The 14,432-nt window shown below is 38.9% G+C and overlaps 1 protein-coding gene across 1 annotated transcript in view; it reads right to left on the bottom strand.

The window, feature by feature from the left end:
* Mlh1 (mutL homolog 1) overlaps nt 1–14,432 on the bottom strand; it is a 53,211-nt gene that overhangs the window by 30,675 nt on the left and 8,104 nt on the right. The window contains exons 4-6 of the mRNA XM_026405962.2: nt 4,758–4,831; nt 2,753–2,825; nt 1,472–1,563 (exon numbers count right to left, since the gene is read on the bottom strand). Coding sequence (XP_026261747.1) covers nt 1,472–1,563; nt 2,753–2,825; nt 4,758–4,831 — 239 coding nt within the window. The remainder of the gene's footprint in view (nt 1–1,471; nt 1,564–2,752; nt 2,826–4,757; nt 4,832–14,432) is intronic.

Below are 14,432 nucleotides of genomic sequence, written 5' to 3'. Positions count from 1 at the left end.
ACAAAATACAGGGTTCCTTTCTGTTTTTATAAGTTGCTGACTGGACTCAAGGATCTTTCAACACAGTTTCTTCTTTACTTGCAGTTTTATTTTCATAGTGTCCAGAAGGGCCTAGGGGGGCCTCCAAAATATCTTGAAAAGCTAACTTTAAACCCTGAACACTTTTATTCTCTCTCAGATCCCTCAATAGACCCTCCTTCCAGGCTTCTCCCCTGCTCCTAGATCCTGTTCCAGTATCTCCCAGCCTTTGCTTGGTTGGCCATTACTTATTACTCCTCTCTCTATACTCCCTATGAACTGAAATACTGAATCTAGAACAATGCATTTAAGTTAAAAAAAATTCACTTTATCACACCTAGAACCCAAACTCCCAACTTCCTTTATTTTCAGGAGATAATGAATATTCTGACACTGATTTATAAATTTAAAGGGGGAACAAAAAAAAAAATAGAGAGCTTGTTTGGAGGTTCTAGCAGGGAGTACAGCTACTCATATACCCTTGATCTAAGAACATCCTCCTCTATTGGGGAAGGTTATGCTTTTCCACTAAGCATGCAGCTTTGGGAGGTTTGCACATGGAGTGGAGAGGGAAAAAGGGGACACTTGCATAGCAAGCCAGATCAGCCAAATCAACTCTTGACGATCAACAGGTGACAGATGTTGCAGCCAGATCGCCCTCACATCCAAGAAACTTAATGTATAAATCTGTACCAGTTTTTTATGGGCAAAAGTCTAATTCACTTTAGGTTTCTTTAGAAATACTGGAAAATAATTAACATACCTATTACAATGCAAGATCATGTGGGTTTGGAAAGCCCATGCTGGAGCTATCTGTAGCAGCAGATTAAGTCAGTCAAGATCATAATGTTGCTTTCACCTACCCTGCATTCCCTCTTTTACTTCTGGTAACAGTCTCTAAGCTTCCCTTGGGAAATCACCTCTATCCTATTCCCATTCCACCTGATGCACTCTCAGTAAGACTACCAATCAAGAAGTGTTCATTCCATAGTCATGGGTGCAGCTCATATGACCCAAGTTATGCCAATTTCAGATATACTCTCCAGGAAACAAGATACTCAAGCAGGGTCAGGAAAAGAATAAAAACAACTGAAACAGAATTATAATGCTAAAATCCTGAAGGCACCCTGCTTTTTGTCATCTCCAAGAAGCAGCTGTCCACACCTTTTTCCGCTTCTAGTCTTCCAATACATTTATGTTCAACTCAAGGAAGCTAAGGTCAGTTTGTTTTGGTTGCCACCAAAGCAGCCTCACTGATATAATAAAGACCAATTGTTCTTTGCTGAGGAGATGAGAAAAAGCTCAGAATTGGTGTCTAAGCTTTGATCAGAACAATACATACGCTAGTATTGCTGTTTACTATTTAGCTCAGCAATGGTTTTCAATTTGCAAGCACCAAAACATTCCTTTGATGAAATATCTCAGAGACCTTCTCCCACATTTTCGACTGTACCTGCCAACAACTTCCAAAATTTTTCCATACTCTTCACTTGGATTTTTTAAAGCTTTTCTCCTTGTGGTTATGTTGTAAAAAAGATCCTCCACCTGAACAGAAGATTGATTTTTCTTGTAAATTTATAGAAGAACATGGAAAGAAAGGCTCACATTGTTCACTTAAACCTGAGTTTTAAAGTAGTGAATCCAAAGATATTTACTAACAATATACCTATAAGAATTGATTGGGGAAGTAGGCAACACTGACAAAGGAATTGAAGAATATTTTTTTCTGCCTCTCACATTCATTCACTGATTTCTCAACTATGAGAGCTATCATACTGTATGTTAGCCTTTTTGCTTTGCTTTTTTTTTTAATTTGTGGTGCTGGGGATCAAACCAGAACCTTGTGCATGCTAGACAAGTGCTCTATCACTGAGCTATATCCCTGGCTCTAGGCTCTTTGCTTTCTACTCAAAATATGAATACAAATTTTAAAGTGTAGTCTTACTCAGGAGAAATCATAATTTAGGGGGTCATACATGTAAATTTATAAAAAATGACAATATCACATGGCATTTAAAGATATTTTTTAAACTAAGGATAATCACAAAATTTCCGAGATCATTTTGACTTTCTGGAAATCATGCTGTAGTCACCCTGTCAAAGCTCCTTGTTATCATGCACTAAGAAGTATACCACATTCATTTATGCCTACTGCCTGCTTCATCATGCCCAGGAGTTAAAATGTTAGAATGACCTTCAAGGAGATGTGCTCTAGTTGGCATTTGTGGTGCAGGACATGACAGCAGATGTTTTGTGGGGTCAGAAAATGGAAAGAGACTAACCAAGGCATTCTAGAAATAAGGCAGCATGATGGACTTCCTCCTGACTAATGATATAGTCATATGATCTACCAAATACACTTTGAGGTAGCTGTGCACATATTCTTTGTTCCATTTAATAGATGAGAAAACTTGTTAAGTGACTTGCCTCTAGATACAACCATTGACTGATCAGGCTGGGACTCCAAATCATGTTGTCTGGAGCCAACCTTAATGTTTTTTCAATTCTAACTACCCTGCCACTGATTTTTGCCATCCCAACTCCTTACAAAAGATAAAAGGGTGGGAAGGCTGCCATGCCACAAAACCCAAGAATCATTTTTCTTACTTACAGGGTGATATCTTTGGTCTTCTATTAACTAGCAAAAATTAATTTGATTATTAGCCTAAAAACTCCAAGACATTTATTTTTCAATATTTATACAAAGCTCTTTTTCAACAATTTACATTCTTACCGTGATCTGAGTCCCTTGATTGCCAGCACATGGTTTAGGAGGAGCTTTCAGCTTTCCATCGGAGTAAGTTGCTCTAATCAGAAAACATGCAAGATTATTAATATCTAATAGAAAATGAGATACTCAGCAGAATAGAATAGACATTATGATTGCTGTATGTATATAGGTGACTCTATGACCAGTGTGATTCTGCAATCTGTACAATCAGAAAAATGAGATACCCCAATGATTCAAATGTATGAATTGCCAAGATCATTGTAATGTCATGTGTAGCTAATAAAAAAATAAATAAAAAAAAGAAAATGAGATACTTATCCAAACTGTAAAAAAATTATACCAACAGATTAAAATACAGTCACATTATATATTCTCTTTATTACTTACTTTTTCTATTACTTTCATATTAATTCTAACCAAATTAAAATTTAAAAAATGGTCCCTGTTCGAGTAAATTTTGATTTTTTTTTTTTTAGCTGCTAAATTCTGAGCTACTATAGTTTTGCCATTGCCTAAGATAATAGTAAACGTCTGATACAATTCTGCAATCACTGACTGAGGAGCAACCATGTACCAAGCCTATGGAAGCACTGATGATAAAGAAAGGTCTTAGAAAACACTTGCCCTAGAGAGGGGACAGTTTTACCTATAGGACAGAAGAATGTGCTAAGTGATCTAGAGAAGGAGCCATATGGCCTGGATGGGAGTGAGAGCTAGAAAAAGCATCAAAGATGAGAGGACAGTTCACCTGGGCTTCAGGGAGGAAGGTTTCAGGTGGAGAAACCAAGAAAGACCATCTAAGAAGGGAAAAACAAACAAAAGCATAGAGGCTTCTGAATACATGGCAGCTCGGAATGTGTCTCGAGAAGAGGCTGGAAGGGCAGACTAAAGACACACTGGGAAGGTACTGGTTGCCAAGATAATGACTCCAGATTTCATGCGGTCACAAAAGGGGAGACACTAGAGATCCTAGGCAGGGGAAAACATGATCCCAGAGGTCAAGAATTAATTTGGGACATATTAATTCGTAACGATCTCCAAGTTTTTTATATGATTCAAATCATACCAGTCCACTCAGATGCTGGGGCAATTATAATTCATACCTAGTCAACTCCCCTAGCTTACACGCTGTATACTCTGAAGTGCTCATTACTTTGCACATTTGTCTGCTGAAGAAGACTAAGAAAAGGATATAGAATGAAATAAAAACACACTGCTCAATCTCCTACTTCATCAAAAGGGAAAGGTTATCTAAATTGCCTCTTTCATTCTGTATTAACCTGTGATAACAACCAGCACTTTGATGACATATTTAAACAGAGGATATAAAATTAAAACAATAACATAATCATTAGAACTTGAAATTTTTTATTTTGATTGACAAATAATCTTTATGTCTAATTTTCAAAAAAAAATTTGGCATGAATTGGGTACTCCTGTCTTCATCTAGTAAATAGCTAGGGCTTATAAAAACAAAGTGCAATTTTGATTCCCTGAATTCCATTTTGTTCTGTTCCAAGGCCATTCATCAGCCTCTAGAAGTTGTGTCAGCAGAACAGCCAGCAAGCAGCCACTCATGGGAAGGCAAGACAGTCCAGGAACATAAGGATAGCATGAGCTGGTGGCTCAGGAGCCAGCAAAGGTACTATGAGCCTTCAGCATCCCAGTCACAGCCCTGTAATCAGCCCCAAATGATATCCTACTAAAGGATAAAGAAGCAGAATTAACATCAGCAACCACCATTTACTCAGAATATTTATAGGTAAGATACACACCTTGCTGGACACTTGTAATATGCTACATTTTATATTTTAAGAATCCAAGAAGTAAGAATATCATCTAGCAATCATCCCTGTGGATTATCAATTTATCAATAGAGAGGAAAGAAAACTTACCCAAGATCTCAGCCAAAAAAAAGATCAAGCTTGGTATATAGTTATGATTACTCTGAGATCCAGGCAAAAAGTACAAGATGAACATACAGGAGTAAAATAAGTCAGCACTATACCTGTATGCACACTTTCCATCAGCTGTCTTGGTTGTAATAGTAACATGAGCCACATGGCTTATGCTGGCCAATGCCTAGGAAAGAAAAGGAAATAGAATGAGATAATAACACACTGCTCAATCTCCCACCTCATCAAAAGGGAAAGCTTATCTAAATTGCCTCTTTCATTCTGTATTCACCTGTGATAACAACCAGCACTTTGATGACATATTTAAACAGAGGATATAAAATTGAATCAGTAACATAATCACTAGAACATGAAAATATATTTCTTCAAAAATCTAAAAGAAAACCCATCAAAGCATTAATGTGCTAACAACAATTATATTCAGGTGGTAGAACTATAGCCATTGCACTCTTGTTCATTGCTGGTGGGACTGCAAATTGGTGCAGCCAATTTGGAAAGCAGTATGGAGATTTCTCGGAAAGCTGGGAATGGAACCACCATTTGACCCAGCTATTCCCCTTCTCGGTCTATTCCCTAAAGCCCTAACAAGAGCATGCTACAGGGACACTGCTACATCGATGTTCATAGCAGCTCAATTCACGATAGCAAGACTGTGGAACCAGCCTAGATGCCCTTCAATAGATGAATGGATAAAAAAAATGTGGCATTTATACACTATGGAGTATTACTCTGCATTAAAAAATGACAAAATTATAGAATTTGGAGGGAAATGGATGGCATTAGAGCAGATTATGCTAAGTGAAGCTAGTCAATCTTTAAAAAACAAATACCAAATGACTCCTTTGATATAAGGGGTGTAAACAAGGACAGGGTAGGGATGAAGAGCTTGAGAAGAATATTTACAGTAAACAGGGATGAGAGGTGGGAGGGAAAGGGAGTGAGAAGGGAAATTGCATGGAAATGGAAGGCGATCCTCAGGGTTATACAAAATGTCATATAAGAGGTAAGGAGGGGTAAGTCAAGAGAATACAAATGGAAGACATGATTTACAGTAGAAGGGGTAGAGAGAGAAAAGGGGAGGTGTTAGGAGCCACAGCAAAAATATTGATACAGGCACCTTTGGATTTTATTGACTGCCAGCCAGCAATTCACATTCATATGGTATTTGGACTCATGCTGTTCAGCTGGGCCCATTTCAGGACTCAGGTTACTCATGTCACTCTTGTAATGGGAGAGTTCCCATTGGTTGGAAAAGGATGGTAGGAGGGTGTTCCGGGGGAAGTGGAAACCCCCCCCCCCCCCCGGCTCAGGTGGACACACACGTGGCGGACCCACCTGTTAGGGGACGCACACGGCCTCTCTCTAAATAAAACTTTGTCTCAGTTTGACTGGCTTGTGTTTTTGTGCCCAACCGGGTTGCAAGATTGCAAGCCCGTGTGCACTGACAGCTCAGCAGGGGATCGCTCAGCAGGGGTGCCGCAGGCAGTGCTCGGCAGCAGGAGCGGGACTCAGCCGGCCCGGGGCCGGGCAGTTTGCGGCATTTTGGTGGCCCTGTACTGGGAACGCCCAAAACTTAAAGGTGAGTAATATCACTCGCCCCTAAGGAAAGGCGACAGAATGGGTATTTCTGTTTTGATTTATTCTGCTCTTATTTCAGGCTCTCTAGCCTTACAATTTTTCCAGACGAGTTGGGATAAATGGCTGACTCAAGGTTTGAAGTTATTCGGCCCTGAGAGAGAGAAAATTGACATAATCATTTTCCTCCTCTCCGTTTCTGTTTCATTCTGTTTTGGCTTTCTTCTATCCTATCTTATTGGGTTACGTTACCTTTATAGTAGATTAGAATCTAGTAAAAAACAAACCGAAAAACTGTTAAGTAAATTGTTAGAGGTCCAAGCCATGGCAGAAAACATATTAGGTCAAGCAAAACAAAAGGTCTCTCAAGCTAGTCAGATAGAAGAAAATTTGAACAAGGCAAGCTCAGGGAAAAAACGGTCGTCAGATAGGGAGGCTGCTACTAACTCCGTTCCACCACCAGAGGGCATAATTCAACCAACAGCTTTACCTGCCTCCATAGATGATGAACGGAATCCTGAGGCGGGACCCCAAAAACTAGCATGCCCTGTAATTGAGCAGGGAGAAGAAAAAGAACGAGTTTACCGTGCCTTAGATTTCAAAATAATAAAACAATTAAAGGAAGCTGTAGCAGCCTACGGCCCGGCCGCTCCCTTCACAGTCAGTATGATTGGGCTAACGTGTGTAATTCTGTGCTAAATAGAGGACAGTATTTATTATGGAAAATTGCCAATGAGGAATTTTGCAAGGAGACAGCTAGGCAAAATGCAGAAGCAGGTTACCCTGAACGAGGCCTGAAAATGTTACTGGGAAAAGAGGAGTTTCAAGAACAGATGCAACAGCTCAGATATGATCCTGGCGTATACGCTCAAGTCGCTATAAATGCAATTAAGGCATGGAAAACTTTAAAGGGACAAGGGGATTTTCAAGGTCAACTATCTAAGATAATACAAGGAGTTAATGAGCCCTACGCTGACTTTGTAGCTAGACTTATTGAAGCAGCCTCTGAGACATTTGAAAATACAGAACAGGCAATGCCATTTATAAAACAGCTGGCTTACGATCAAGCAAATCGTTGCTGCAAAGAGGTCATTAGACCGTGGAAACAGGAAGATTTAAACACATATATTAAATTATGTAGAGACATTAATGAACAAGGACAAGTCATGGCAGCTGAAGTAAAACAGGCTTTAAGTACCAAGCCAAAAACATGCTATAATTGCAATCAAGAAGGGCATTTTAAAAGAAATTGCCCCATAGGAGGAGGGTTTAACAAAGCTAGGTATCAAAAGAGTAGAATCCCGGGTATTTGCCCACGATGCCATAGAGGGAGACATTGGGCTAATGAATGCCATTCTCAAACCACCATAGAGGGTATTCCGTTATCAAAAAATGGACAAAGACCAAGTGTCTACCCACGATATCGTGGAGAAAGGCATCAGGCCCCGTTGTCAAAAAACGAATTGGAGGGCCCAATGCCCCGGGGCCCAAAACCACAAATATACGGGGCAATGGAGGAACCCAGCAGCACCATCAAGGTGGTGCCCAGGACGCATTATCCATCAGATCCCTCATCAGACAGACTAGAGGGAGCGCAGGGTTGGACATCTGTGCCTCTGCCAGAGCAGTATTAACTCCAGAGATGGGAGTTCAAATCATTCCCACAGGAGTAAAAGGACCTCTTCCCCAGGGAACAGTAGGCTTATTATTAGGACGCAGTTCTTCTACACTTAAAGGACTTATGATAAGTCCTGGGGTAATTGATCCCGATTATGAGGGTGAAATAAAAATCATAGCTAGTTCTCCAAGAGGTATATCAGTAATTTCATCAGGAGATAGAATAGCACAGTTATTAATAATACCAAGCCTACATGATAAATTTTCCAGTTGTAATGTAGAAAGAGGTTCCAAGGGATTAGGCTCCACAGGTGTAGATTGGGCTATGCTATCTTTAAATTTAGATTCTCGCCCTATGCTAAAATTAAATATTCAAGGGCATGATTTTAATGGACTGCTGGACACAGGCGCTGACCTCAGCATCATATCTCGCCAGGAATGGCCTAAACATTGGCCATTACAGCAAGCGACCCAAACGCTTAGAGGCCTAGGAGTGGCAACTAATCCCCATAGAAGTGCAATGGTATTAGATTGGAGGGATCCTGAAGGATGTGAAGGAACTATACAGCCCTATGTATTGGACCATCTCCCCATAAATTTATGGGGACGAGACGTCCTAGATCAATTAGGATTGACATTAACAAATAACGTCAATCCTAACGCGCTCACTACTAGGGCAAAACAAGGCTTTAGAAAAGAAAAGAGATTAAGAGATCAAGAACAAGATATAACAGCACCAATTCAAGTAGATCAAGAGATAGATAAACATGGATTGGGTTTTCAAAAAGGGCCACTGAGACAATCAAAATTACTTGGAAATCAGAAAGACCAGTGTGGGTTCCTCAGTGGCCCCTAACTAAAGAAAAGATACAAGTAGCCCATGATCTGGTCAAACAGCAATTAGCGGAAGGACATATACAACCTTCCGTATCTCCCCATAATACTCCCATTTTTGTTATTAAAAAGAAATCTGGTAAATGGAGATTATTACAAGATTTAAGAGCCATTAATAATGAGATGGTTATTATGGGACCTGCTCAATCAGGGATTCCCCAACTGTCTGCTTTACCAAAAACGTGGCATGTTCTAGCTATAGATATTAAAGATTGTTTCTTCTCAATTCCAATTCACCCCGAGGATAGTCCACATTTTGCATTTACTATCCCTGCACTGAATCATGAAGGTCCTGATCAGAGATATGAATGGAAAGTACTCCCTCAAGGGATGGCTAACAGCCCAACTTTGTGCCAAATTTATGTTGATAAAGCAATCCAGCCACTTAGAATTCAAAACCCTGAACTACAGATATTTCACTATATGGATGATGTGTTAATGGCACATAAAGATAAAAACACATTGCTAGAATGTTATGCCACGCTTACAAACTTATTAAAAAATTATAATCTAGAGATAGCAATAGATAAAGTACAATTAAATCTTCCAATTAATTATTTAGGAGTTCTATTATCCTCAACCATGGTCCGTCCACCAAAAATTCAAATACGAGTAGATCAACTCAAATCACTTAATGACTTTCAAAAGTTATTGGGAGATATAAATTGGATAAGGCCTTATCTAGGCATACCAACAGGAGAATTAGGACCTTTATTTGATATTTTAAAAGGTCCATCAGATCCAAATTCACCCCGCATGTTAACGCCTGAAGCTAGAAAGGCATTAAAAATCATTGAAACATATATGGAAAATATGCATTTGGATAGAATTGATATAAGTTTGCCTTTATTATTTATTGTACTACCGACAAAAAATATTCCTACAGGGGTATTTTGGCAAGAAGGTCCATTATTATGGATACATTTATCTTATTCTCCTAATACTATTCTTACTAGATATCCTGAGGCTGTAGGGCAATTAATACTCAAAGGAATAAAGGCAGCAAAAGGAGTGTTTGGGATTTCTCCCAATAAAATTATTACTCCATATACTATGGATCAAATTGATGAGTTAGCTAATGAGTTAAATACTTGGGCAATAATCATGTGTAAATCTAGTGTTGCATTTGATAATCACTTGCCATCTAATCCTTTGTTGTCCTTTTGGTCTAAGCATCCTGTAGTTTTTCCAAAAATGACAAGAAAAACCCCTATCATAAATGCTCCAAATATATTCACTGATGGGTCAAATAATGGTACAGCAGCAGTAGTTACTCCTGATCAAACTTTTACATTTTTAGTACCCAAACAATCAGCTCAAAAGGTAGAGCTCAATGCAGTATTGCAAGCTTTTATGATGTTCAAAGATTCTACATTTAATTTATTTTCTGATAGTCAGTATGTAGTTAATGCTATCGTATCTCTTGAAGATGCTGGTAGGATTTCTTCTTCCTCTACTGTTTTCTCTTTGTTCTCTGCTATACAAAGTCTAATCTGGGATAGAAAGGATCCATTCTTTATAGGACATATCAGAGCACATACAGGATTGCCTGGAGCCCTTAGTTTGGGTAATGAACTAGCAGATAAATCTACACATGACATACATATTTTCTCCACAATAGAAGAAGCTATAAATTTTCATAAAAGGTTCCATGTCAATGCTAATACTTTACAAAAACGTTTTAAAATAACTAAAGAACAAGCCAGACATATAATAAAACAATGTCAAAATTGTGTGACATTTTTGCCACAAGTTAATCTTGGAGTCAATCCTAGAGGACTGATACCTAACCATATTTGGCAGATGGACGTCACACACTTGCCAGAATTTGGAAAATTAAAATATTTACATGTTACAGTTGATACTTCTTCTGGATTTTTGATGGGCTCCCTTCATCCCGGAGAAAAAACTAAAGATGTTATAGCTCATTGCTTACAAAATTTTGCCACTGTGGGTGTTCCTAAACAGTTAAAAACCGATAACGGTCCTGGTTACATCTCCAAGTCTTTTAAACAATTTTGCTCATCATTTGGCATTACTCATATAACAGGAATCCCATACAACCCACAGGGACAAGGCATAGTTGAAAGAGCTCATCAAACTATAAAAATGTACTTATTAAAGCAAAGAGAGGGAATTAGTAAGGGGTATATATCCCCCAAAGATAAACTTAAAATAACCCTTTTTACTCTAAACTTTCTAAATTTGGATTCATCAGGACTTAGTGCTGCGGAAAGACATATGTATCCGAAAAATGTACATAAGCCTAAGGTACTTTGGAAAGATATTCTAACAGGACAATGGAAAGGTCCGGACCCAGTAATAGTCTGGAGTCGGGGCTCCGTCTGTGTTTTTCCACAGGAGGAACAGCAACCAATTTGGATTCCAGAGAGATTAACTAAAACAATTTCTACAGAAAAAGAAGATGATTTGACTCAAATCCATAACAGCTGATATCCAGAGTTCCAGCCTGGCTATTCTTGCATCTGCGACAGTGATTTACCACGGTGCCTTTTTCAATATCTATTTTATTATTTGCATTTTTCCCACATCATAAAGTTCTATTTTATTTTATTTTATTTTATTTTACCTTATTTTTTAAGCTCATACAAACCTAGGTTAATGTTTTTCTGATCAGTTTTATTTTTTTGACTGTGTTTTATTTATTTATTTATTTTTTAACTGTAAAGTTTTTAAACATTGCAATGGAGATTTCACCTAGCTATAGCTACAAGGCCTTTATTTACTATTGTCTTATATGTTCTATGTTATGTATGCTGTTTTGTGTTGTATGTGTGTATGTCCATATTTCATTTATAAGGAGCGCTCATGTATATATAGATACAAGTATTCAAAAAAAAAAAAAAATTTAGTCACGTGACTTATATGGTTTAATTTACTTTAGGTAAACAGCTGTTATTAAATTTTGTTTTTAAAGGTGGTTAACAGATATGTTTGTTTACTTTCACCTTTCCTTTTCATTATATTTCATAATTCTGTTCAGGATAATGTCTCTTTAGCAACATGGCCATAATTCCCATCTCCATCCCAGTGCCGGTGAAGACTAAGACCAAACTACAACTTTTATGATAGCTATCACTATAAACTGTATAAATTGATACATCAATCAAAATAACTCAATAAGACTGCTCAATCAAGGACTTAATTTACTTTGGGAGGAAATGGACATATTGATAGACTCCTCCACTTTGAACTGCTTACACAACTTGTCTGGACTATGTATCACCTGTATACATTGTGTTCTATTTGTTGATACAGCGAACTGGTAGTGCTAAATATCTTAGCTGATGTGTCACCAGTGTTTCCATAGGAGCCGTCAATTGGCTTGGTGTCGTGGCAATTCTGCGTCTTTCTCCCTTCTGCTAGTGATGGTCTAAATTTGGGGGCCAACAGAGGTGAGGCAAGAACCTCACCCCCCCACTGGCACCAAGGTTAAATTTGGGGGCCAACAGAGGTGAGGCAAGAACCTCACCCCCCCACTGGTGCATAGGCCTATTACACAGGTATGGCTATATACTGGACCGGTAGTCAGTGACGGGTATGATTCGGTTACAGTGGTATCAACCTAAGCCAGGAGACTGACGCAATAAGGTCAGTTTTCCCATGACGGGTAAGAACCATATGTGAATTGGACATACCTAACAGGCACGGTCCTTAGCCACATTTGCCTGTTGTTTATTTAAACAGTAGGGGGCAGATGTTAGGAGCCACAGCAAAAATATTGATACAGGCACCTTTGGATTTTATTGACTGCCAGCCAGCAATTCACATTCATATGGTATTTGGACTCATGCTGTTCAGCTGGGCCCATTTCAGGACTCAGGTTACTCATGTCACTCTTGTAATGGGAGAGTTCCCATTGGTTGGAAAAGGATGGTAGGAGGGTGTTCCGGGGGAAGTGGAAACCCCCCCCCCCCCCCCCCCCCCGGCTCAGGTGGACACACACGTGGCGGACCCACCTGTTAGGGGACGCACACGGCCTCTCTCTAAATAAAACTTTGTCTCAGTTTGACTGGCTTGTGTTTTTGTGCCCAACCGGGTTGCAAGATTGCAAGCCCGTGTGCACTGACAGCTCAGCAGGGGATCGCTCAGCAGGGGTGCCGCAGGCAGTGCTCGGCAGCAGGAGCGGGACTCAGCAGGCCCGGGGCCGGGCAGTTTGCGGCAGGGAGGGGAGGGGAGGGGAGGGGAGGGGGGATAGTAGACAATAGGACAGACAGCAGAATACATCAGACACTAGAAAGGCAATATGTCAATCAATGGAAGGGTAACTGATGTGATACAGCAATTTGTATACGGGGTAAAAGCGGGAGTTCACAATCCACTTGAATCAAACCATGTAATATGATGTATTAAGAACTATGTAATGTTATGAACGACCAATAAAAAAAAAAAAAGAAAAAAAAAAAAAGAAATCAATAAGTTAAACACCAAAAAAACAAATAGCCCAATCTATAAATAGAACAAGGAACTGAATAGACACCTCTCAGAAGATGATATATAATCAATCAACAAATATATTTAAAAATGTTCAATACCTCTAGCTATTAGAGAAATGGAAATCAAAACTACTCTAAGATTTCATCTCACTCCAGTCAGAATGGCAGCTATTAATACATTGCTGGTGGAACTACAAATTGGTACAGCCAATACGGAAAGCAGTATGCAGATTCCCTGGAAAACTGGGAAAAGAACCACCATTTCACCCAGCTATCCTGCTCCTCTGTCTATGTATAAAGGACTTAAAAACAGCATACTACAGGGACACAGCTACATCAATGTTTACAGTGGCACAATTCACAATAGCTAAACTGAGGAACCAACCTAGATGCCTTTTAGTAGATAAATAAAGAAAATGTGGTATATATAAGCAATGGAATATTACTTAGCAATATGAGAATAAAATCATGACATTTGCAGGTAAATGGGCGGAACTGGAGAATATCATGCTAAGTGAAGTAAGCCAATCCCCAAAAATCAAATGCCAAATGTTTTCTCTGATATAAGGAGGCTGATTCACAATGGGATCAGGAAGGGGAGCATGGGAGGATTAGATGAACTCCAGATAGGGCAAAGGGGTGGGAGGGAAAAGAAGAGACTAAAGGGGTAAAAATGATGGTGGAATGAGATGGATATCATTACCGTAAATACCTGTATAAAGACACGAATAGTGTGAATATATATTGTATTCAACCAGAGATATGAAAAATTGTGCTGTATGTGTAATATTAATTGTAATGCATTCTGCTGTCATATGTAACAAATTAGAATTTTAAAATTTTTAAATAAAAAAAGTATTTAAAAAAAAAAAAAAGAACTATAGCCATTGTATTAGTTAGCTTTCTATTACTACAGAACAAATATATGAAATAAACAACTTATAAAAAGAAAAGTCTTTTTTTTTAAAGAGAGAGTGAGAATGAGAGAGAGAGAGAGAGACAGAGAGAGAGAGAGAGAGAATTTTTTAATATTTATTTTTTAGTTTTAGTCGGACACAACATCTTTGTTTGTATGTGGTGCAGAGGATCGAACCTGGGCCACACGCATGCCAGGTGAGTGCGCTACTGCTTGAGCCACATCCCCAGCCCAAGAGAAAAGTCTTACTGGGGCTCAGTCAGAGACTTACTCCATGGTGAGTTAGCCTCTGTGCTTTTGAGTCTATA

This window comes from Urocitellus parryii, chromosome 3 (assembly GCF_045843805.1).
Source record: "Urocitellus parryii isolate mUroPar1 chromosome 3, mUroPar1.hap1, whole genome shotgun sequence".
NCBI lineage: Eukaryota > Metazoa > Chordata > Mammalia > Rodentia > Sciuridae > Urocitellus > Urocitellus parryii.
This window is presented reverse-complemented; position numbering and strand designations above follow the sequence as displayed.